The sequence below is a fragment of the Trichomycterus rosablanca genome, chromosome 6, assembly GCF_030014385.1.
Source record: "Trichomycterus rosablanca isolate fTriRos1 chromosome 6, fTriRos1.hap1, whole genome shotgun sequence".
Classification (NCBI taxonomy): domain Eukaryota; kingdom Metazoa; phylum Chordata; class Actinopteri; order Siluriformes; family Trichomycteridae; genus Trichomycterus; species Trichomycterus rosablanca.
In genome coordinates, this window is record NC_085993.1 from 49577409 (window position 1) to 49597317 (window position 19909).

The following is a 19909-nucleotide window of genomic DNA, read 5'->3' on the forward strand; positions in this document are numbered from 1 at the left end:
GATCAGGAACTCACTTTTACAAATACAACCGTACGAGCATTAAGAAGCACCATTATGGTCCCTGTAAAAATCCAGAGCAAGGTTTGGCAAACACTGATCTTTGCTCACCTTAAATCAGCAAAGAGAAGTTCGGCGTCCTGGCCTTTGCTTGTTTAGTTTTGCAGATGTTAGTTAACGTCACAAGTCAGAAATATTCAGGAATGGGTGAGCAAATTATACATTTTATCAAGAAAAGTCTCCAGAGTGCTTGCGGAGGTGTCATGCCTGCCATGCATGACCTCTCCTAGAACTATTATTTCCAGGCGTTTCAGCCACACCCGTTACTAACAGGTGTATACAATCAATTTAATCAATAGAACACGAGAGGGAGTGTGTACTCGCCTTCGGCTCGTGCCTGCGACCAAATCACAGCCGTGATGTTATTCGCGATAACACACTCCCTCTCGTGTTCTATTGCTTTTATACAACCGTTTTTACAAAATAAAGAAAGAAATTAAATCAAAGAAGCTCTGAATTTCATATTAAATATGCTTTAATATTGACAATACCTTCCGCCAAAAAAGTAGTTCCACAACGAATGAGTTGCTGCTATGCAACGGTAAAAATTCTTTACCCTGCCTTAACACAGAAGGTTAAAAAAGGTATCTAGTTTAACACTACAAAGCAGACATCCCAAGTTGCAAAAACTCATTTCAGGGAGGTAAGAAGAACAAGATGAAGAAGGCAAGAACCTCCGAAAGGAAAAAAAAAGAAATAAAAAACCTCTCGCACACACCAAAGGATGATAACAGAACTCTTAGGAGCTGCTAACTGGGCTATTAAGCTAACTGTTCGTGTTACAAACACATTAATGTTCCCTACATAGTGCACTAGGTTGTGTATCAGATCACGGATTTATGTTCCCTACACAGTGCACTAGATTGTATATCAGATAACGGATTCATGTTCCCTACATAGTGCACTAGACAATATATTAGACAATTGATTTATGCTCCCTACACAGTGCACTAGATTGTATATCAGATAACGGATTCATGTTCCCTACATAGTGCACTAGACAATATATTAGACAATTGATTTATGCTCCCTACATAGTGCACTAGACAATGTATTAGACAATTGATTTATGTTCCCTACATAGTGCACTAGACAATGTATTAGACAATTGATTTATGTTCCCTACACAGTGCACTAGATTGTATATCAGATAACGGATTCATGTTCCCTACATAGTGCACTAGACAATATATTAGACAATTGATTTATGTTCCCTACACAGTGCACTAGACAATGTATTAGACAACTGATTTATGTTCCCTACATAGTGCACTAGATTGTATATCAGATAACGGATTCATGTTCCCTACATAGTGCACTAGACAATATATTAGACAATTGATTTATGTTCCCTACACAGTGCACTAGATTGTATATCAGATAACGGATTCATGTTCCCTACATAGTGCACTAGACAATGTATTAGACAATTGATTTATGTTCCCTACATAGTGCACTAGACAATGTATTAGACAATTGATTTATGTTCCCTACATAGTGCACTAGACAATGTATTAGACAATTGATTTATGTTCCCTACATAGTGCACTAGACAATGTATTAGACAATTGATTTATGTTCCCTACACAGTGCACTAGATTGTATATCAGATAACGGATTCATGTTCCCTACATAGTGCACTAGACAATATATTAGACAATTGATTTATGCTCCCTACCCAGTGCACTAGACAATGTATTAGACAATTGATTTATGTTCCCTACACAGTGCACTAGATTGTATATCAGATAACAGATTCATGTTCCCTACATAGTGCACTAGACAATATATTAGACAATTGATTTATGTTCCCTACACAGTGCACTAGACAATGTATTAGACAACTGATTTATGTTCCCTACATAGTGCACTAGATTGTATATCAGATAACGGATTCATGTTCCCTACATAGTGCACTAGACAATATATTAGACAATTTATTTATGTTCCCTACACAGTGCACTAGACAATGTATTAGACAACTGATTTATGTTCCCTACATAGTGCACTAGATTGTATATCAGATAACGGATTCATGTTCCCTACATAGTGCACTAGACAATATATTAGACAATTGATTTATGTTCCCTACATAGTGCACTAGACAATATATTAGACAATTGATTTATGTTCCCTACATAGTGCACTAGATTGTATATCAGATAACGGATTTAAAACGCAATCGGGAATAAGGTCTGTGTCGCCTGCATGCGTGTTAGTGTGCATGAAGCTTGTCGTTACTGGCAACCCGTCGGCGGAGTAATACAGTTGTGGTGTGAAAAGGCCGTGCTGTTATCACCAATATCAGCACGGTTAGAACGCTTCTCAACCAATCAGATTGTAAGGTCTGTTGTATAATTAACATACTGTATATATTGCATGCTTCCAACTTTGTGGCAAGTTTTAGGGAGGCCAGTTCCTGTTCCAGCATGACCTCTGTGTCTCTTTGTACAAAGTAAAGTTTATACATTTATGGTTTGGTTTGATGAGTTTGAAATTGCCAGGTTGCCACTGTTGGGCCCTTGAGCAAGGCCCTTAACCCTCAATTGGTTAGACTGTATAATGTAAGTCGCTTTGGATAAATGCGTCTGCTAATTGCTGAAAATGTAAATGAAAATGAGTTTGGTGGGGTTTTTTTTTTGTCAAACTCAGGTTCAGGTGTCCAGAAACTTTTGTATCATGAACAAATGGATTCTTTTTTACTCTACTTCACAATTTGGTGGTCAGGGTTTACACCAGTAATATTTAACAACACGTTCTCTTTCCGCTGCTCTGGATTTGCACATTTATACACCAGGCGACACCTACAAAGTCATTTTTTCCAGAAATTAACTCTCTGCAAAGGAATCTCTTTCAATTGCTCTCAACCTTCCCTACAAAACAAGCAAATAAATAAAACACTGTAAAGTATAAAATAAGATCCACTAAGATAGTAGACAGTATGTAATTAATAAAATATTTTGTATTGCTTAATGCACACAGAAGCTTTTGTTACAAACTGAAGTACATTGCATGAATCTACTATTACTATTATTTTTATTATTATTATTATTATTATGCTACTCATACAAATTTAGGATGAATTCTCATCAATAAAATTCACTGATTAAAAATAGCTCATAAAATAAAAATTTAAATGAACGTTAATTACTTAAGTCACTGTAGGCTATTTCAGTAAGTAAACGATGACTACAAGTTCTGACTAAAAGAACAAAAGAATGAAACTAATACTGAATGTAACGGCTGAATGTTAACGGTCATGTGTTCATAAACGCTTTCAAACAATTGCATGGCTTTTGTGTTAAATCCTGTCTCACAGTGTATGTCACTTGTTTGTAGATGATTTTCTCAGTGTCCATGTTCAAATCAAATCATGTTCACATGACGGATATGAAAATGATATCAAGCCGTTCTTTCAAGTTGATTCCAGACAAGTAGACCTGACCTTTACCACAGTAAAAATATCATAAATAAAAGTCCTATATGAAACAGAACTATACACTGTTGCCGGTTTACCACTGTTCCTTCCTTGGACCACTGTTGATAGATACTGACCACTGCAGACCGGGACACACCCCACAAGAGCTGCAGTTTTGGAGATGCTCTGACCCAGTCGTCTAGCCATCACAATCTGGCCCTCGTCAAATTCGTTTATATCCTTACGCTCATTTTTCCTGCTTCTGACATCAACTTTGAGGATAAAATGTTCACTTGCTGCCTAATATATCCCCCCTACTAACAGGTGCCGTGATGAAGAGATGATCAGTGTTATTCACTTCACCTGTCAGTGCTCATAATGTTATGCCTCGTCAGTGTATTACTTGTTAACCACATTAGCCTGTGTCTTCACTTCTACACGATACTATAATATGTAATAATACGAGACATGTGCCTCTTTTTCTCTGTCTGATTCTCCCTCGAAAGTAAGTGGACACCCCTAGCTTCTGAATCCAAGTGTTTCAGCTACACTTATTGGTAAGAGGTGTTTTTAATATTTTATATTTATTAGGATTTTAACGCCATGTTTTACACTGTGGTTACATTCATGACAGGAACGGTAGTTACTCATTACACAAGATTCATCAGTTGAAGTTTTTAATGTCAAACACAGTAATGGAAAATTTAGTGTCTCCAATTCGCCTCACTTGCACGTCTTTGGACTGTGGGAGGAAACCGGAGCTCCCGGAGGAAACCCATGGAGACACGGGGAGAACGTGCAAACTCCACACAGAAAGGACCCTGAATGCTCCACCTGGGAATCAAGTGCTACCCACCTAGCCACCATGCCGCCCGGTGTTTTTAATAATAATATAATATTTGTGACCTTGTGGCATCATTCTGTTTCCTTTCGTTTCAGCATTACTCTGCCATCATGCACTAAACAAGGTCCATAAGCACAACGTTACACAAGTATGGTGTGGAGGAACTCTAGTGGCCTGCAAGGAACCCTGACCTCATCCTGACTAAACAAATCCGGAATAAATCTGAACGTCGATTCAACATCATGTCGTTGAACCAGCGACCTTTCGATTACTAGTCCAGTACCTTAACCACTAGGCTACAACTGCCAACTTCCCCTGTGGACCTAGAAACACTTAAAGCCTTTGATACTGTTTTATATCTCTGCTCTGATCTAAGCATTCCACATTTTCATCGCAGTTCCTTGGACTTCATGTTTTGAATCTCGTTTTAATAATACACTGGAATTTGTGGCACCCAGGAGGCGCAGCGGGTTATTCCGCAAGCACACCAGCGCCGAGATGCATTCTGCATTCAGCATTACTGCACTAAACAAGGTCCATAAGAACGTTACACCAGTATGGTGTGGAGGAACTCTAGTGGCCTGCAAGGAACCCTGACCTCATCCTGACTAAACAAATCCAGAATAAATCTGAACGTCGATCATGTCTAACATCAGTGTCTGACCTCACAAATGCAGTCTGCCACTTTCAGAAGAGTTGAGCTGATCTTCAGGTGCTCACATACTTTTGGCTACGTAGAGTAGAATACGTCTGATTTACATAAGGCTGTAATCCAGGCTGCCTAGGAGGGATGAATGACCTTTATAAATTTAATGAGCATTCAGCCCCTGGCACTCGAACAATGGATAAATGAAATATACAGTCAGGTACAGGAAATGAAGCGAGTGATTATCATACACGCATTAATTGTGAGACTCGCACCTCCACGAATCACCTCCACACTCTCCGTATTACTTCCCTCATAAGGGAATACAATCTGACAGCGAGCGCCGCCGGTTAAATTTAAGCCGGCGTGTTTAAGCCAGACCGTGAACCAGAGATACTCAGCTGTTGGAAAATACATCCTGTCTGCTACAGCACACTCACCTTTGACTCACCTTTGACCCCAGCTGCACCCTGTGTACTGACGTTAGTATACACAGTGCTGGATGTTACATACTTTCCTACAGTTCCCAAACTAGTACACTCCAAAAATAACACTTACTAATTGCAGTGCTTGTTTTTTTACCAGACGTAGTGCTTACTGTTCAATCCGAAGAGATTTACATTTACGGCATTTAGCAGACACTCTTATCCAGAGCGACTTACAGAAGAGCTTCCATAGTGAACATTACCTTAGAACCAAAGTTTGTTTTTGTTTTTTGCAAGAAATGAATAAGAGTGTTAGTAAGTAAGTATAAGTCAGCTTAAGTGCTTAGTAAAGAGGTGATGAAGGATTTTAATCGTCTTTTAAAGACAGTGAGAGACTCAGATGTTCGGACAGACAGAGGGAAGTTCGTTCCACCACTTGGGTGCTGGTACAGAGAAAAGCCTTGATGCTCGTCTTCCTCGAGTTCTGGGTGGAGGATCAAGTCGAGCGAGACTAGTGGCTCGGAGGTTGCACGGTACAGAGCGGGGTTTTATTAGTCCTCAAAATTAACTTGGGGCTGGTTTATTTTTGGCTTTGTAGGTGAGCATCAGTGTTTCAAACTGAATGCGTGCAGCTACAGGAAGCCAGTGAAGAGAACACAGCAGTGGGGTGATGATGGGGCAGCAGTGGGGTGATGATGTGGCAGCAGTGGGGCAGCAGTGGGATGATGATGTGGCAGCAGTGGGGTGATGTGGCAGCAGTGGGGCAGCAGTGGGGTGATGATGTGGCAGCAGTGGGGCAGCAGTGGGGTGATGATGTGGCAGCAGTGGGGCAGCAGTGGGATGATGATGTGGCAGCAGTGGGGCAGCAGTGGGGTGATGATGTGGCAGCAGTGGGGCAGCAGTGGGGTGATGATGTGGCAGCAGTGGGGTGATGTGGCAGCAGTGGGGCAGCAGTGGGGTGATGATGTGGCAGCAGTGGGGTGATGTGGCAGCAGTGTGGCAGCAGTGGGGCAGCAGTGGGGTGGTGGGGCAGCAGTGGGGTGGTGGGGCAGCAGTGGGGTGAAGATGGGGCAGCAGTGGGGTGGTGATGGGGCAGCAGTGGGGTGATATGGCAGCAGTGGGGTGATGATGGGGCAGCAGCAGTGGGGTGATGATGGGGCAGCAGTGGGGTGATGATGTGGCAGCAGTGGGGTGATGATGGGGCAGCAGTGGGGTGATGATGTGGCAGCAGTGGGGTGATGATGTGGCAGCAGTGGGGTGATTATGTGGCAGTGTTTAGGTTGGGTAAAAACCAGACGGGCAGCTGCATTTTGAATGAGCTGCAATGGTTTAATAGTGGACATGGAAGCTCCTGCCAGGAGGGAGCTGCAATAGTCCAAAAGTGAGATTACAAGTGACTGCACAAGAATCTGAGTAGCTTCAGATTCAAACCCATTTACATTTTGGCATTTAGCAGATGCTTTTATTTAAAGCGACTTACAGTATTTTGACAGTACACAGTCTGAGCAATTGAGGGTTAAGGGCCTTGCTCAAGAGCCCAACAGTGGCAACCGTGGGGTTTGAACCAGCCACCTTTTGATGACTAGTTCAGGACCTTAACCACTAGGTTAGAACTGCCTACATTTTCATCTCATCAGACCAGAGAATCATGTAGTCAAACACAAGGTCTCTTTTATGAAGTGCTGCAAAGATGGTTGTCCGTCCAGCAGGTTCACCAATCTTTTTGAGTGACTGCTGGGTTCTCTTTTTTTTCTTTAAGGACTTTTTAAAGGCCTTTTCTAACCAGATGTCCAATCCGGCAAGACATCCAACTCTAGAGAGTTTCAAGGTTGTGCCAAGCATGTTCCATTTCAAGATGATTGAAGCCACTTTAGGGTCTACATTTACATATTCATCATTTAGCAGACGCTTTTATTCAAGGCAAATTACAGTACTGTGACGGTATACTGTCTAAGCAATGAAGGGTTAAGGGCCTTGCTCAAGAGCCCAACAGTGGCAACCTGGCAGTGTTGAGGCTTGAACCAGCAACCCTTTGATTACTAGTTCGGTACCTTAAGCACTAGGCTACAACTGCCCCCCCCAGACGGATCATCCAGACGGACGTCTACACAGACATGTCTGGCTATGTCTGAAGCACTCGGTTGTCATTCATGCTGCTGGTAATTCTATTCATTCAAACTCAAATCCCCAACACAATAAAAAGTGCTGAAAGTCAAGTGGTCTGACTTTCTGATGTCAAGAATAATCATTATTGTAAGAAACATTTATTTTTCCCCCTGCAGGGTTTTATCACTGGTACGTTGCACTGCTATACACAATAAAAAATAATAATATTAGCAACTGTGTTTCCAGCTTGATATGTAAAGGGCTCTGTATCGTGCATATTTATCATATTAAAAGAAAAAAACATGAAATAGATGTATTATGATCTGTCATTATCCTTGATGATTTCCCTCCTCTGTGAGCTCAGTTCAGAGTTTGGCTGATAAAACAATAAAAGTGGTACTTACAAACTCCCTCTTCGCGGAAGGCTCAGCTCCTTCTGAAAAAGAGAAATGAAGATAAAAGTTTAGAGACTGAACAACTGTGATCAGAGAAAATAATAAACACAATATTACAGTGTTCGTTATTACATCTCTAAACCCCCACACAACTCACAGATCATGTTTTTACACCAGAATACGAATAAATAACAGCAATATATAAAAAAAACTGATCAAACACATGCATAGTTCAAAATTATTGCTCATTTAATTACTTAATTTGATAGTTTTCTTGATTTAAAAGCTTGATTGATCCAGCTTAATTGAAGAGTATAAGTTATTTAGCAGGGATTTTAAATTAAAAAAACAACACCAACATAACATTACACCAGAAAACATCCATTTGGTTTATCTGCTCTGAACCAAACAAGATAGATAGATAGATAGATAGATAGATAGATAGATAGATAGATAGATAGATAGATAGATAGATAGATAGATAGATAGATAGATAGATAGATAGATAGATAGATAGACAGACAGATAGACAGAATGATATAGAGAGAGATAGATAGATAGATAGATAGATAGATAGATAGATAGATAAGATAGATAGATAGATAGATAGATAGATAGATAGATAGATAGATAGATAGATAGATAGACAGAATGATATAGAGAGAGATAGATAGATAGATAGATAGATAGATAGATAGATAGATAGATAGATAGATAGATAGATAGATAGATAGATAGATAGATAGATAGATAGATAGATAGATAATCCTAAAGGAAATTAAGGTCTCAAGTAGCTTATGACATTACACCAAAAGTTATGGTACACATTACAAACATACACAGTAGAGAAACAAGTACCTGCATAATAACATACTGTACTACAACAACAAGGGTCTGTGGGTACATATGGAGATGCAGTTTGGTATCGAGTATAAAGTGGTTTACAGTGAAATAAAAAGGAAAGAAATCTTCCACCTATGGATACTTATTAAAACAGAGTCTCAGCAGGCTTGTGTTCTTAGACTGTTTTCCGGCTTGTATTAGAAAAATGATAAATAAGAAATCACTAAAATGAGAGCATCACCTGCATCATAAACACTGTATACATGTGATGACATTACAGCCCAGTAGCAATGAGAAGTCTGTGGCTTTAAGGTAAATCTGTGCATGTGGTAAGTCTACATACAGCCACCAGATGGCAGAAGAGCACCACTGCGATCTGCCCTGAATATTGGATCACTAAAACACCACAGTCTGAGGAAAATAAGTCAATGGCTGTGTTTGAAATACCCTACTACATACTGTATACTGCATACTACACACAGTACATGTTGTATATTGCATTCTACACTCGGTATATACTCAGTATATACTGTATTCTGCACTAAGTATATATAGTATACTACACTCGGTACACACTGTATTCTATATACTGCACTCAGGGTACACTGCATACTGCACACTACACTCAGTATATACTGCATACTGCACTCAGTATATACTGCACACTACACTCAGTATATACTGTATACTACACTCAGTACATATTGCATACTGCACTCAGTATATACTGTATTCTATATACTGCACTCAGGGTACACTGCATACTGCACACTACACTCAGTATATACTGTATACTGCACTCAGTATATACTGCATACTGCACTCAGTATATACTGTATTCTATATACTGCACTCAGGGTACACTGCATACTGCACACTACACTCAGTATATACTGTATACTACACTCAGTATATACTGTATACTGCACTCAGTATATACTGTATACTGCACTCAGTATATACTGTATACTGCACTCAGTATATACTGTATACTGCACTCAGTATATACTGCACACTACACTCAGTATATACTGTATACTGCACTCAGTATATACTGTATACTGCACTCAGTATATACTGCATACTGCACTCAGTATATACTGTATTCTATATACTGCACTCAGGGTACACTGCATACTGCACACTACACTCAGTATATACTGTATACTACATACTACAAACAGTACATGTTGTATATTGCATACTACACTCGGTATATACTCAGTATATACTGTATTCTGCACTAAGTATATACAGTATACTGCACTCACTACACTGTATTCTACATACTGCACTCAGGGTACACTGCATACTGCACACTACACTCAGTATACACTGTGTTCTATATACTGCACTCAGGGTATACTGCACTCAGTATATACTGTATTCTGCACTAAGTATATATAGTATACTACACTCAGTACACACTGTATTCTATACACTGCACTCAGGGTATACTGTATACTGCACACTACACTCAGTATATACTGCATACTGCACTCAGTATATACTGTATACTACACTTAATATTTACTGTATACTAAGATAAGATAATATAAGACTTTATTGATCCCCTTTGGGAAATTAACTTGTTACAGCAGTATGAAGCCAGGAAAAATACAAATAAGTGAAAATACAGTGTGTAGTTATTTATCCCCTTTAAGAATAAGTGATGTACATATATTATTAGTATATATGTATAAAAATATACAGTATACTGTCACAGTTCTGTAAGTCGCTTTGGATAAAGGCGCCTGCTAAATGCAGAAAATTAGGGATGTCCCGATCAGGTTTTTTTGTTCCCGATCTTTAATTTTGATCCCGATCCGATACAGAGTCTCAAACCGATACTTGTATTTTCTAGATATTGTCTAGATAAGAACTGGATAATACTGTTCACACGGTGCACATTACAGTTATTCAAATTAATCCAATGTATGTATGTATGTTTGTTTAACAACTGAATAGCTCTGCAGTGCTGTAGGAAAAAGATTTCCTGCATCCAAGCTATTGCTTAATGTTCTTTTATTTTTACAAAATAAAAGTAAACAAACTTAGTGCAGCATTGTAGCAGTAAAACTAGAACACTCAGAATGAAGTGAAGGTTCTTTTTGAGGAAAATCAGCATTTCTGCCGTGTTAGCGGACGGCCGGTTCCTCTTCTCATCATATAATAATAAACTCGCTGTATTCGGCTGAGTGTTTATTTTTTAGGTGCCGTATCAGATCGGTAGTAATTGTAGATCGTTTGGTTAAATGATATCTGGTTTGTTTCTTATGAGCCACCGTACTTGTATGCGTGTTGTAACTGTAACAGACTTTTCTGTGCTTGTATTGTGACGATGGTTTGATGGACGTTTCTACGCGAAGTGAGTGTGTTTTGACCCTCTGAGGCTTCCATAGTGCATGGAATAGCGTGCTTGGCTAACACGATGACTCTAGCTGTCCGCTATTCTGTACCGTAACAGAAGAAGTTAATAAAGTGTTAAATGCTCCCGACAATTTGTGAATACACCGTGTATTTATTTCTTTACTAAGCGAGTGCATCACTACGACGCTTGGTTACATTACTAAGCCAATCAGAGAGCTCGATACTGAGATGTCGTTCAGTCTTGTAACACGTAAACTGGTAAAAGCTGTACGTTATGGTCCTGAAGTTTTCATACTCGGATTAAAAGTGATTGTTTTGTAAACCGGAGTGATCCTGGACTCACACACCATATAAACAGTAAAATTGTACAGTAATGAACGCAGCTCTGCTCCCACCGCCTGGTGAAGCGCTCACATTACAGACGTTACACTTCACTGCTGGACTCGTTTCACTTTCCAATTTAAAGTATTTCCACACAGCGGACATGCTGACGTAAAACAAAGGATCGGGTTATGATCGGCATTAGTAAAGCCGATACCGATCAGTTAAAAAATGCCTTGATCGGCCCCGGATCGGGACAGCCCTACCAAAAATGTAAATGTAAATGATGGGATGCAGTACCCCACTAAAAAATAGCTCTGGTCACGTATTGAAAATTTTGGCAGGAGGAGAACACCATCCTGGTATCTTTTAAATACTGGAAAAATTCATTTTGGTGGCATCCTGTATACTGCATACTGATGTGGAAAGTGGAGCCCCATCAGTACGGGAGTAGTGATTCTGAACAAAGCCATCCATCAACATTACAGCCAACTACAGGGACTAAACAGATTAAAGAAAAGCAAACGGTAATGTGCACAGTGGCAGAGTATCTGAAAAACAAACCACACACACACACACTGGCACGCACCCCACTTTGCTTTCATTCTCGAATAACTGCCTAATGACAGAACGCCCAACAGACCGACAGGTCAGAGAGGGCAAACATGAAAAGGCTATTCCATCTGTCTCTGACTGTGGGAAGCGGCTACAATAAATATTAGCGAGAGGATAAACACATCGAGTCTGTGTGAAAACCCGGTGATCTCTCTACATCTCTCGCATTTTACATCATCCTACACTCCTGAGAAGAGGGCGTGTCTAAATTCTAAGTGTTAGATTCCTTAGAATGCTCCTACTGAGGCGCCTTAATTCTGAGTGATAACCTGACTGAATAATGAGGGAGCGTCCGACGCCTCCTCAGCGCTGAAGGCAATCCTCCCAGCATTCAGTGTGGCACGAATTTTCTCACAAAAAAACTACAAGCGTGGTGGACCAATGTGAAGCAACCGACGGAGTTCTTTTCATCTTTTCAAATGTAAATAAATTATCGTTGATTTGTAATCTGTATGAAGGTGCACGAGTGTCGTTTATTCGTAAATTTGGGCTCGTCAGGGACAGTTTAACTGTTTTGGTACACGGAGGGAGACGTTAGCTGGAATGGTAGCGGGTTGTGCCGCTTCAGTCGATTAGTTTGAATGGTCTGAGGCTAACTGTGTTAGCTTAGTAAGCTAAAACGGCGGTGATGTAATCGCCATCTAAGTAGTGCGTCTAAATAATCTGCCTTCTGAGTTCGATGACTTATTAGAATCCTCTCTACTTAGGCAGCGAGGCAGCTCACTAGGTTTTCAGACAGACACATTAAGACGAGATACACACACGTCAGCACTGAGCTCAGAATCTTAAGTGTGTGTGTGTGTGTGTGTGTGTGTGTGTGTGTGTGTGTGTGTTGGGGCACCAGCAAAAATTAACTGCAAAACAGAAGCAACTGTCCCGGCCTTGAGCATGTACAGACCTCAGCGAAGAGGTTAGAAAGATTTCGGCATGAAAAGTGATTCAACAACTTTTGGTTTGTGGAGGTCATGCGAGTCTCACTGCCTTGAGCAACATGATTTTTATTTGGCAGCGCTCGTTCAGGTGTGCTAATCTCATGAACACCAAGCTTGCACATACTGGTAGCTAATGTTGCAACAGTTCACACAGCCTTTAGCCGTCATCACAGAGGAGGCTCCGTTTAGGCGAGAGGATCTGTTTGATAAGAGTCGTTGTTTATTAACTGAGGTTACGTGTGTATTAACACTTGTTTTAGGATGACGGAGGTAAATAAAGCACCAGGGAAAGATTTACATGGCCAGGGGAAGGGAAAAACACACCAAACTACACTGTTTTCTTGTTTATTAGGATTTTAACGTCATGTTTTACACTCTGGTTACATTCATGACAGGAACGATAGTTACTCATTACACAAGATTCATCAGTTCACAAGTTTAATATCAAACACAGTCATGGACAATTTAGTGTCTCCAGTTGCACGTCTTTGGACTGTGGGAGGAAACCGGAGCTCCCGGAGGAAACCCGCGCAGACACGGGGAGAACATGCAAACTCCACACAGAAAGGACCCGGACCGCCCCACCTGGGGATCGAACCCCAGGACCTTCTTGCTGTGAGGCGACAGTGCTACCCACTTACGTTAATTACTTACATCACCACCAGACTTGTTTTTTTATAGGAACAAACCATTATGTGTAAACAATCTGTCATTTAAAAGCAGTAAATTAAATTTTAGACTGCTTGTAAAATGCTAAGTGCAATTTATTTTATAATTAGTGTAAAGTCTATTTTAAAAAATGATAAATTATCACAGGAACTGACTGATTGGAGGCGTTCATTTAAGTGTGCATCAATCAAAATATAAATTTTCCTCAACCGCTTTATCCTAGTCAAAGTCACGGCACATCCAGTTACACCAGGAAACATCAGGCACACAGCAGGAAAACCCTGGAAAGAATGCCAATCAGTCGCATGGCTTTGACCCACACGTTCCCACACGTTCCCAAATCCTGAGGCATAGACAATAATGTCTGTGTAGATGCCCCGCTGGTTGGAAGTAGACCGTTGTATGTATACAGCCGAGCGCCACCCTGTATGTAATATTCTACTAAACATTTTTCATTTCAGTTCAATTTCATAAACCGCTTTATCCAGACCTTTAGAAAAGTAAACAAACAAGGAAGAATAGAAAAAGGAAACGGCAGCACTTAGGGTAAAAAAAAAAATAATGAAAGTCGGCCGCTCAGGTGTCGCAGCGGTAAAAAGACGCGCTGCAACCAGGGCTGGATTCTGAGTACGTGGTATCGAATCCAGCTCTGCTTCTCCGGTTCGAAGCTGAGTGGCTGTATGAGCAACGATTGGCCGGTTGCTCAGTTGGGGGGCGGGACAAAGAACCGGATGTGGGTCTCTCTCTGTCAGAATGCGATTACGACCTCTGCCGGCTGATTAAAGGCGCCTGCAGAAGAGATGAGGAAGAGAGCCCTTAGGGTGTGTCTCTCCGCATGCAACGCTAGGTAGCGCCAAACTCATCAACGTGTGTGTGGCAAAAATGCATCCGGCTGCTGCTCATATTTCGGAGGGGATACAGGTTAGCGTTCGATCTCCTCGGTCAGGGCAGGGTTCGGCATGGACAGAGAGGAAGCACGATGCTAATTGAACAATTGGACGCGCTAAAGGGGGAGAAAAAGGGGAAAATTTATTTTAAAAAAATAAATAAATAAATAAAATAATAATAATGAAAGTCGCCGGTCAGGTGTCGCAGCAGTAAAAACACACGCTGGAACCAGAGCTGGGATCTCGAATACATCGTATCGAATCTTAGCTCTGCCTGCCGGCTGGGCTGACCAGCCAGATGAACAACGATTGGCCTGTTGTTCGGATATGGGCGGGACTAAGCTGGATAGAGTCTCTCTCTCTCATGACTGGAGTAATTACGACCTCTGCTGGCTGCACAGAGATGAGAAGAGTGCTCTCAGGGTGTGTCTCTCCGTACACAACGCTGAGCTGCACCGCACTCGTCAAAAGTGTAGGTGATAAGATGCATACAGCTGCCGCCCACGTGTCGGAGGGGGCGCGGGTTAGCTTTGTTCTCCTCAATCAGAGCAGAGTTCGGCATTGGTGGAGAGAAAGCATGATGCAATGGGGCAGTTGGACGTGCTAAAAGGGGAGAAAAAGGAAAGAAAATATTAAAAAATAATAATAATAATGAAAGTAACACACGTCTAAAACCCAACCCAGATCTGCAACATTAGGTGACACATCAGTTGATTTTTTTTTTTATCAATTATGCAGCACTGTATGCAAAATGTCAATATAAGATGCACAAATGTATCGTGCTACTCATGATATGCTAGAACAGCTTATTACAGTGTGGGACAGACAGGCGCTGTACACCTAGTAGAAGTGTTTACTATGATCTGACAGGACAGTCAGCTACCAGCTCTGCAACAAACAAGAAAAATCCAGCACGGCACACGGTGAGCTGGTAAACTGTGAGCGGGTTTTGCATTTTTGACAGACCCATGTTTACTAATCCTGGAATCGCTTGTTCGTAGCTTTAATAAGATTTAAGGCTCCCTTTGACTGACAAACTAGCCTAATTAACACACGTTTTGATTTTCTCACACGTCCAGAGCACTCGTGTTAAACTAAAATATATTTTATACAAAACTCAAGGTGAATAAACTGTCAATACTGTCAGTCAATTCTGCTGATTGCTTTTAAGCCCGTCACTCGGTGGAACCGGCCGAGGAGAGCAGCTTTTCTATTGATTTTTTTGACCGAAGTAGGATGCTGTAATCTGTGGATACAATGAAATGCATTCTTGAAACATTAAACACATGTAACTACAACTTATAAATACAATAAATGAACCATTTTTGTGTAGAATTAAGCAGCTTGGTGTTGAATGTTTTGTCTGAATAGTTAATCAGTGCAAATCAAAAGTAAAAAGCAAATGTAAGAGTAAATAAACTACCATTATTTATACTAGTCTAGTTTTTTTTTTTTTTTTTACAAGTACAGCAGACCCTTGAGTTACGAACGGTTTACCATAACGAACATTTTGGGTTACGAACGATCTGTTTCAACTTAACGTACGAACATATATATATATATATGTACAGTGAGCGAACATTCGGAGAGCGGAAGGTATTTTTTCGGAGTTTTCTTCATATTTTGTAAAATTCTATATTAAAATGTCCCCAAAGAAGGTGCAGAGAAAGCGTAGTGTTCAGAAAATGAACAAATCTATTACATTTGCTGTTGTATAATTACTCCTGCCAGTAGGTGTCACTGTGATTCAGACAGAGGGGACAGTGAGTGAGAGAGAAGAATAAAGTATTCTTTCTTTCGTGCAATTACACCTACAGAATACAACACTACTGAAATAAAGAAGGAAATAATAGAGAAATATGAGAGTTATTGTTGTTTCTGGTAGATACATTTTATATAAAAAGAAGGAAATGTATTATGGTGTATGATACAGCACACGTACTGTACTGAAATGTGATGTGTTTATGTACAGTACTACTGTGTATTGTTGTTTATTGTTTATTACAGGAATGTCTATTCTATAATTTAAGATTTAAGGGAAAATATTCGTGTATTTATAACAAAAAAGAGCATTTAAGACATTAGAGAGGTTAGGGGTAAGGGGGGGTTGGGAGGTCTGGCACGGATTAATTCTATTTACATGATTTCTTATGGGAAAAACGGGTTTAACTAACGAACATGTTGACTTAAGAACAGCTCTTCAGAACCAATTACATTCGTAAGTCAAGGGTCGACTGTACATGTGATATTACATTACATGATTCTAATTGTTTCATGGCATTTTACAAAATGTCCCAAGTTTCACAGAAATAGGGTTTGTAGAGTCTTCACTATTACATTTCAGGATGTTATGGCTTTATAGTTTTTAAGGACTAAACAATAGATTAAATTCTTTAAACAACACCTAATTTTCAAGGCTAATTTAAGCATACAACACAACACAACACAACACATTCAATGTCTTATTTCTGGTACTTTTAAACCAAATTAATGTTTTCAAGATTTCCTAGCGCTGACATTTAATAACCGAGTAGTTTAAGCGCTTCATTCACCTCGTTTGAACCCCGTTTTAGTAAATATTACAATATGTGCTGCAGAAATGGCTAAATTCGAGTGTGACGGATAAAGAACCGAGAGACTGCAGCTCAGAGATTATATGAAGCCACACTGGGTAGCAGCTGTTATTCATGAATACTCACATAAACACACACACACACACACACGAAGTTTCACCGTTCATTTCCATGAGCTAAAAGGCCGAGCAATGAAATTAGCCGGAGCGACAGTTTGCTGCACAACCTCTGCTCACACACAAACAGCAACAAGCAGAAAGCAATCTCCCTGATGGAAGGCATCAATATTCCATAAGTCATCCAGTCGGCCAGAGTGCAGGCAAATGTAATCAAGCAGATGGGCAGAAACAACAGCGCCGGCGAGCGTTCAAAATGGAAGTCGTTTACAATGGGAGGGTGATCTGGCGTGTATGATGACAGCGGGTCTACTGGCTATAAAGAGACGACTGGGCGGTTATATGGTGACCGTATTTTGGTTTTTAAAAATGAGGACACTTGGCAGGATGGAAGCGTGGGGCAGAAGGAATGGGGGGATTGGCACCATGGCAATGTGTATAAAGTCGGGGTTTAAATATTTAACAAATGCGTCAATAACCTTGCAACTACGTTATTAAAATGTAATAATAACATTTAGGTCTAAGCGTTTAGACCTAAACAATAATAACAACAAATAAACTAATTCATCGGTAGAGCTGTTTGGACAGAATGTGGCGCTATCACGGCATTGACAACAACCTCCTCTATCTCAATACACACACCTGAAAATGTTAACGCCGTTTCAGAATCAGCGAAAGACTTTAACAAAACAGACGTGCTGCAGTTCATCGAGCTGTTTGTTGTTTATTAGGATTTTAACGTCATGTTTTACACTTTGGTTACATTCATGACAGGAACGGTGGTTACTCATTACACACGATTCATCAGTTCACACGTTTATATCGAACACAGTCATGGACAATTAGTGTCTCCAATTCACCTCACTTGCACGTCTTTGGACTGTTGGAGGAAACCGGAGCTGCCGGAGGAAACCCACGCGGACACGGGGAGAACATGCAAACTCCACACAGATAGGACCCGGACCGCCCCACCTGGGGAACGAACCCAGGACCTTCTTGCTGTGAGGCGACAGTGCTACCCACTTAGCCACCGTGCCGCCCCCCCTGTAGCTGCTGTGGTGCTTTGTGGTGTGAAATGCAAAAACAGACCTGGTGGATATTATTCTGCTATATAATAATCAGGAACAACAAATCTACGCTTGGCATTGACACACTGTACCTGTAACATCTCTATTTGAACGTAATGTGCTATGACTGGGATCTAAACTCATACAAAACATTCCTGGTGATGCAAGATGTTCTAGGACATGACTTTAAGATGATATCTTTTCAGTATCGGGTGCAGTTGTAGAACAGGACGCTGACAGACCTGAATCTGTATTCCAAATACATATTGTAAAGTCTTTCGAGTCAAAAATAACATCGCAGAACTCATTTGGTTAAATCAATTATTTGCATACCACAATAAAACTGCCTTACATAAATTCCTTACTATTTTGCACCCAATTTGGATAATCATAATCTCCCTGAGCTCTCTGATGATCTCTGTCGGCCTCACAATGCCCTAGAAGGCGTACAAGCGGCTGAACATTTAAAAATCATTTTAACACAGCTAAGAAAAATGAAAAATTGCCCTGATAGAAAAAAAGCAATCATACAGTGTGACTGACAGCCAAGATTCGTCCAGGATTTGTCCTCCGCTGACCCCACAGTAAACCAGCAGGGGCTTTGGCAACGTGAGCTGTGTGCCAGCTCGGAAATAGAGTGCACAGGGTGGCGTCAGTGCCAGCACAAGCAGGGAGAGGATCAGTCACCCCCATTCATTCATCGATCGAGCCACAGGTGCAGAGAGTTTAGACTCAGAAAATGAAAAAGTGCCATTTTTTGGGCCTCTATGGCTTTAAATTATAAACAGCTTTAACACAATGTTTCCAACAGCCTTCAGAAAAGCAGCTGAAATAAAGTATAACAACAAATAACTCCTGAAGTATGCTTGGGATAATTAGCAAAGTGTACAATACGCACGTACAGCTTTATCAGGTCATAGAGGCAAAGAGCTAATGCTGGTAAATTGGATTACAACATGCTGTTTAATTAGCCAAATTAGTTATCGATCCATTTGAAGAGTAACGCACTGATCAGTCAGCAACAGCTCATCACTTAAAACAGTCAATGACGAAAGAAGCAAAAATAAGATCAAATGTATTTATTTTTTTTATTTGTTTGAATTGTAATGCCATGTTCAACACGTGTGTCATTTTATGGCAAGATAGGTATTATGTTTCTGTATGTATTTTATCTTGTTTTTATAATTTGGGCTATTTTTATAGCTGCGAGGTGGGTTAAGACTGGCGCTGAAACGATTCCTCGAGAAACTCGAGTAATCCGATTACTAAAAATCAGAGGCATCGTTTAATCCATACAGCTATATACATTTCACTGTGTTCTGCACAGACGACTTTTACTTTTGCACAACGCGTAAAGAAGGTGACGTAAAGAAGCCGAGGGCAGCGTCCGAAATCTCATACTTAAACAGCACTTAACAGGACTTAAACCGGGTACTTTTCGCGTACAGTTTGATGAATACTACGTATTTGGACACGCTCGCCGCTCCTGCGTACTGTTCAGCATAGAAGTGTTCGATTTCGGAATCAGCCGAGATTTGATCACGTGGACTGCAAAATGGAGAGAGAGAGAAAATATCGAGGGGTGAACAGAGGAGACCGGACAGAGAAAACCACAGAAAGTTTGA

The 19909-nt window shown here is 40.5% G+C and overlaps 1 protein-coding gene across 3 annotated transcripts in view; it reads right to left on the bottom strand.

Annotated features, from left to right (window-relative positions):
• The window catches only part of mast2 (microtubule associated serine/threonine kinase 2), a 182125-nt gene that overhangs the window by 74255 nt on the left and 87961 nt on the right, over positions 1–19909 (bottom strand). For all 3 annotated transcript variants that reach the window (XM_062998005.1, XM_062998006.1, XM_062998007.1), the window contains one exon: positions 7901–7932. In XM_062998005.1, coding sequence (XP_062854075.1) covers positions 7901–7932 — 32 coding nt within the window. The remainder of the gene's footprint in view (positions 1–7900; positions 7933–19909) is intronic.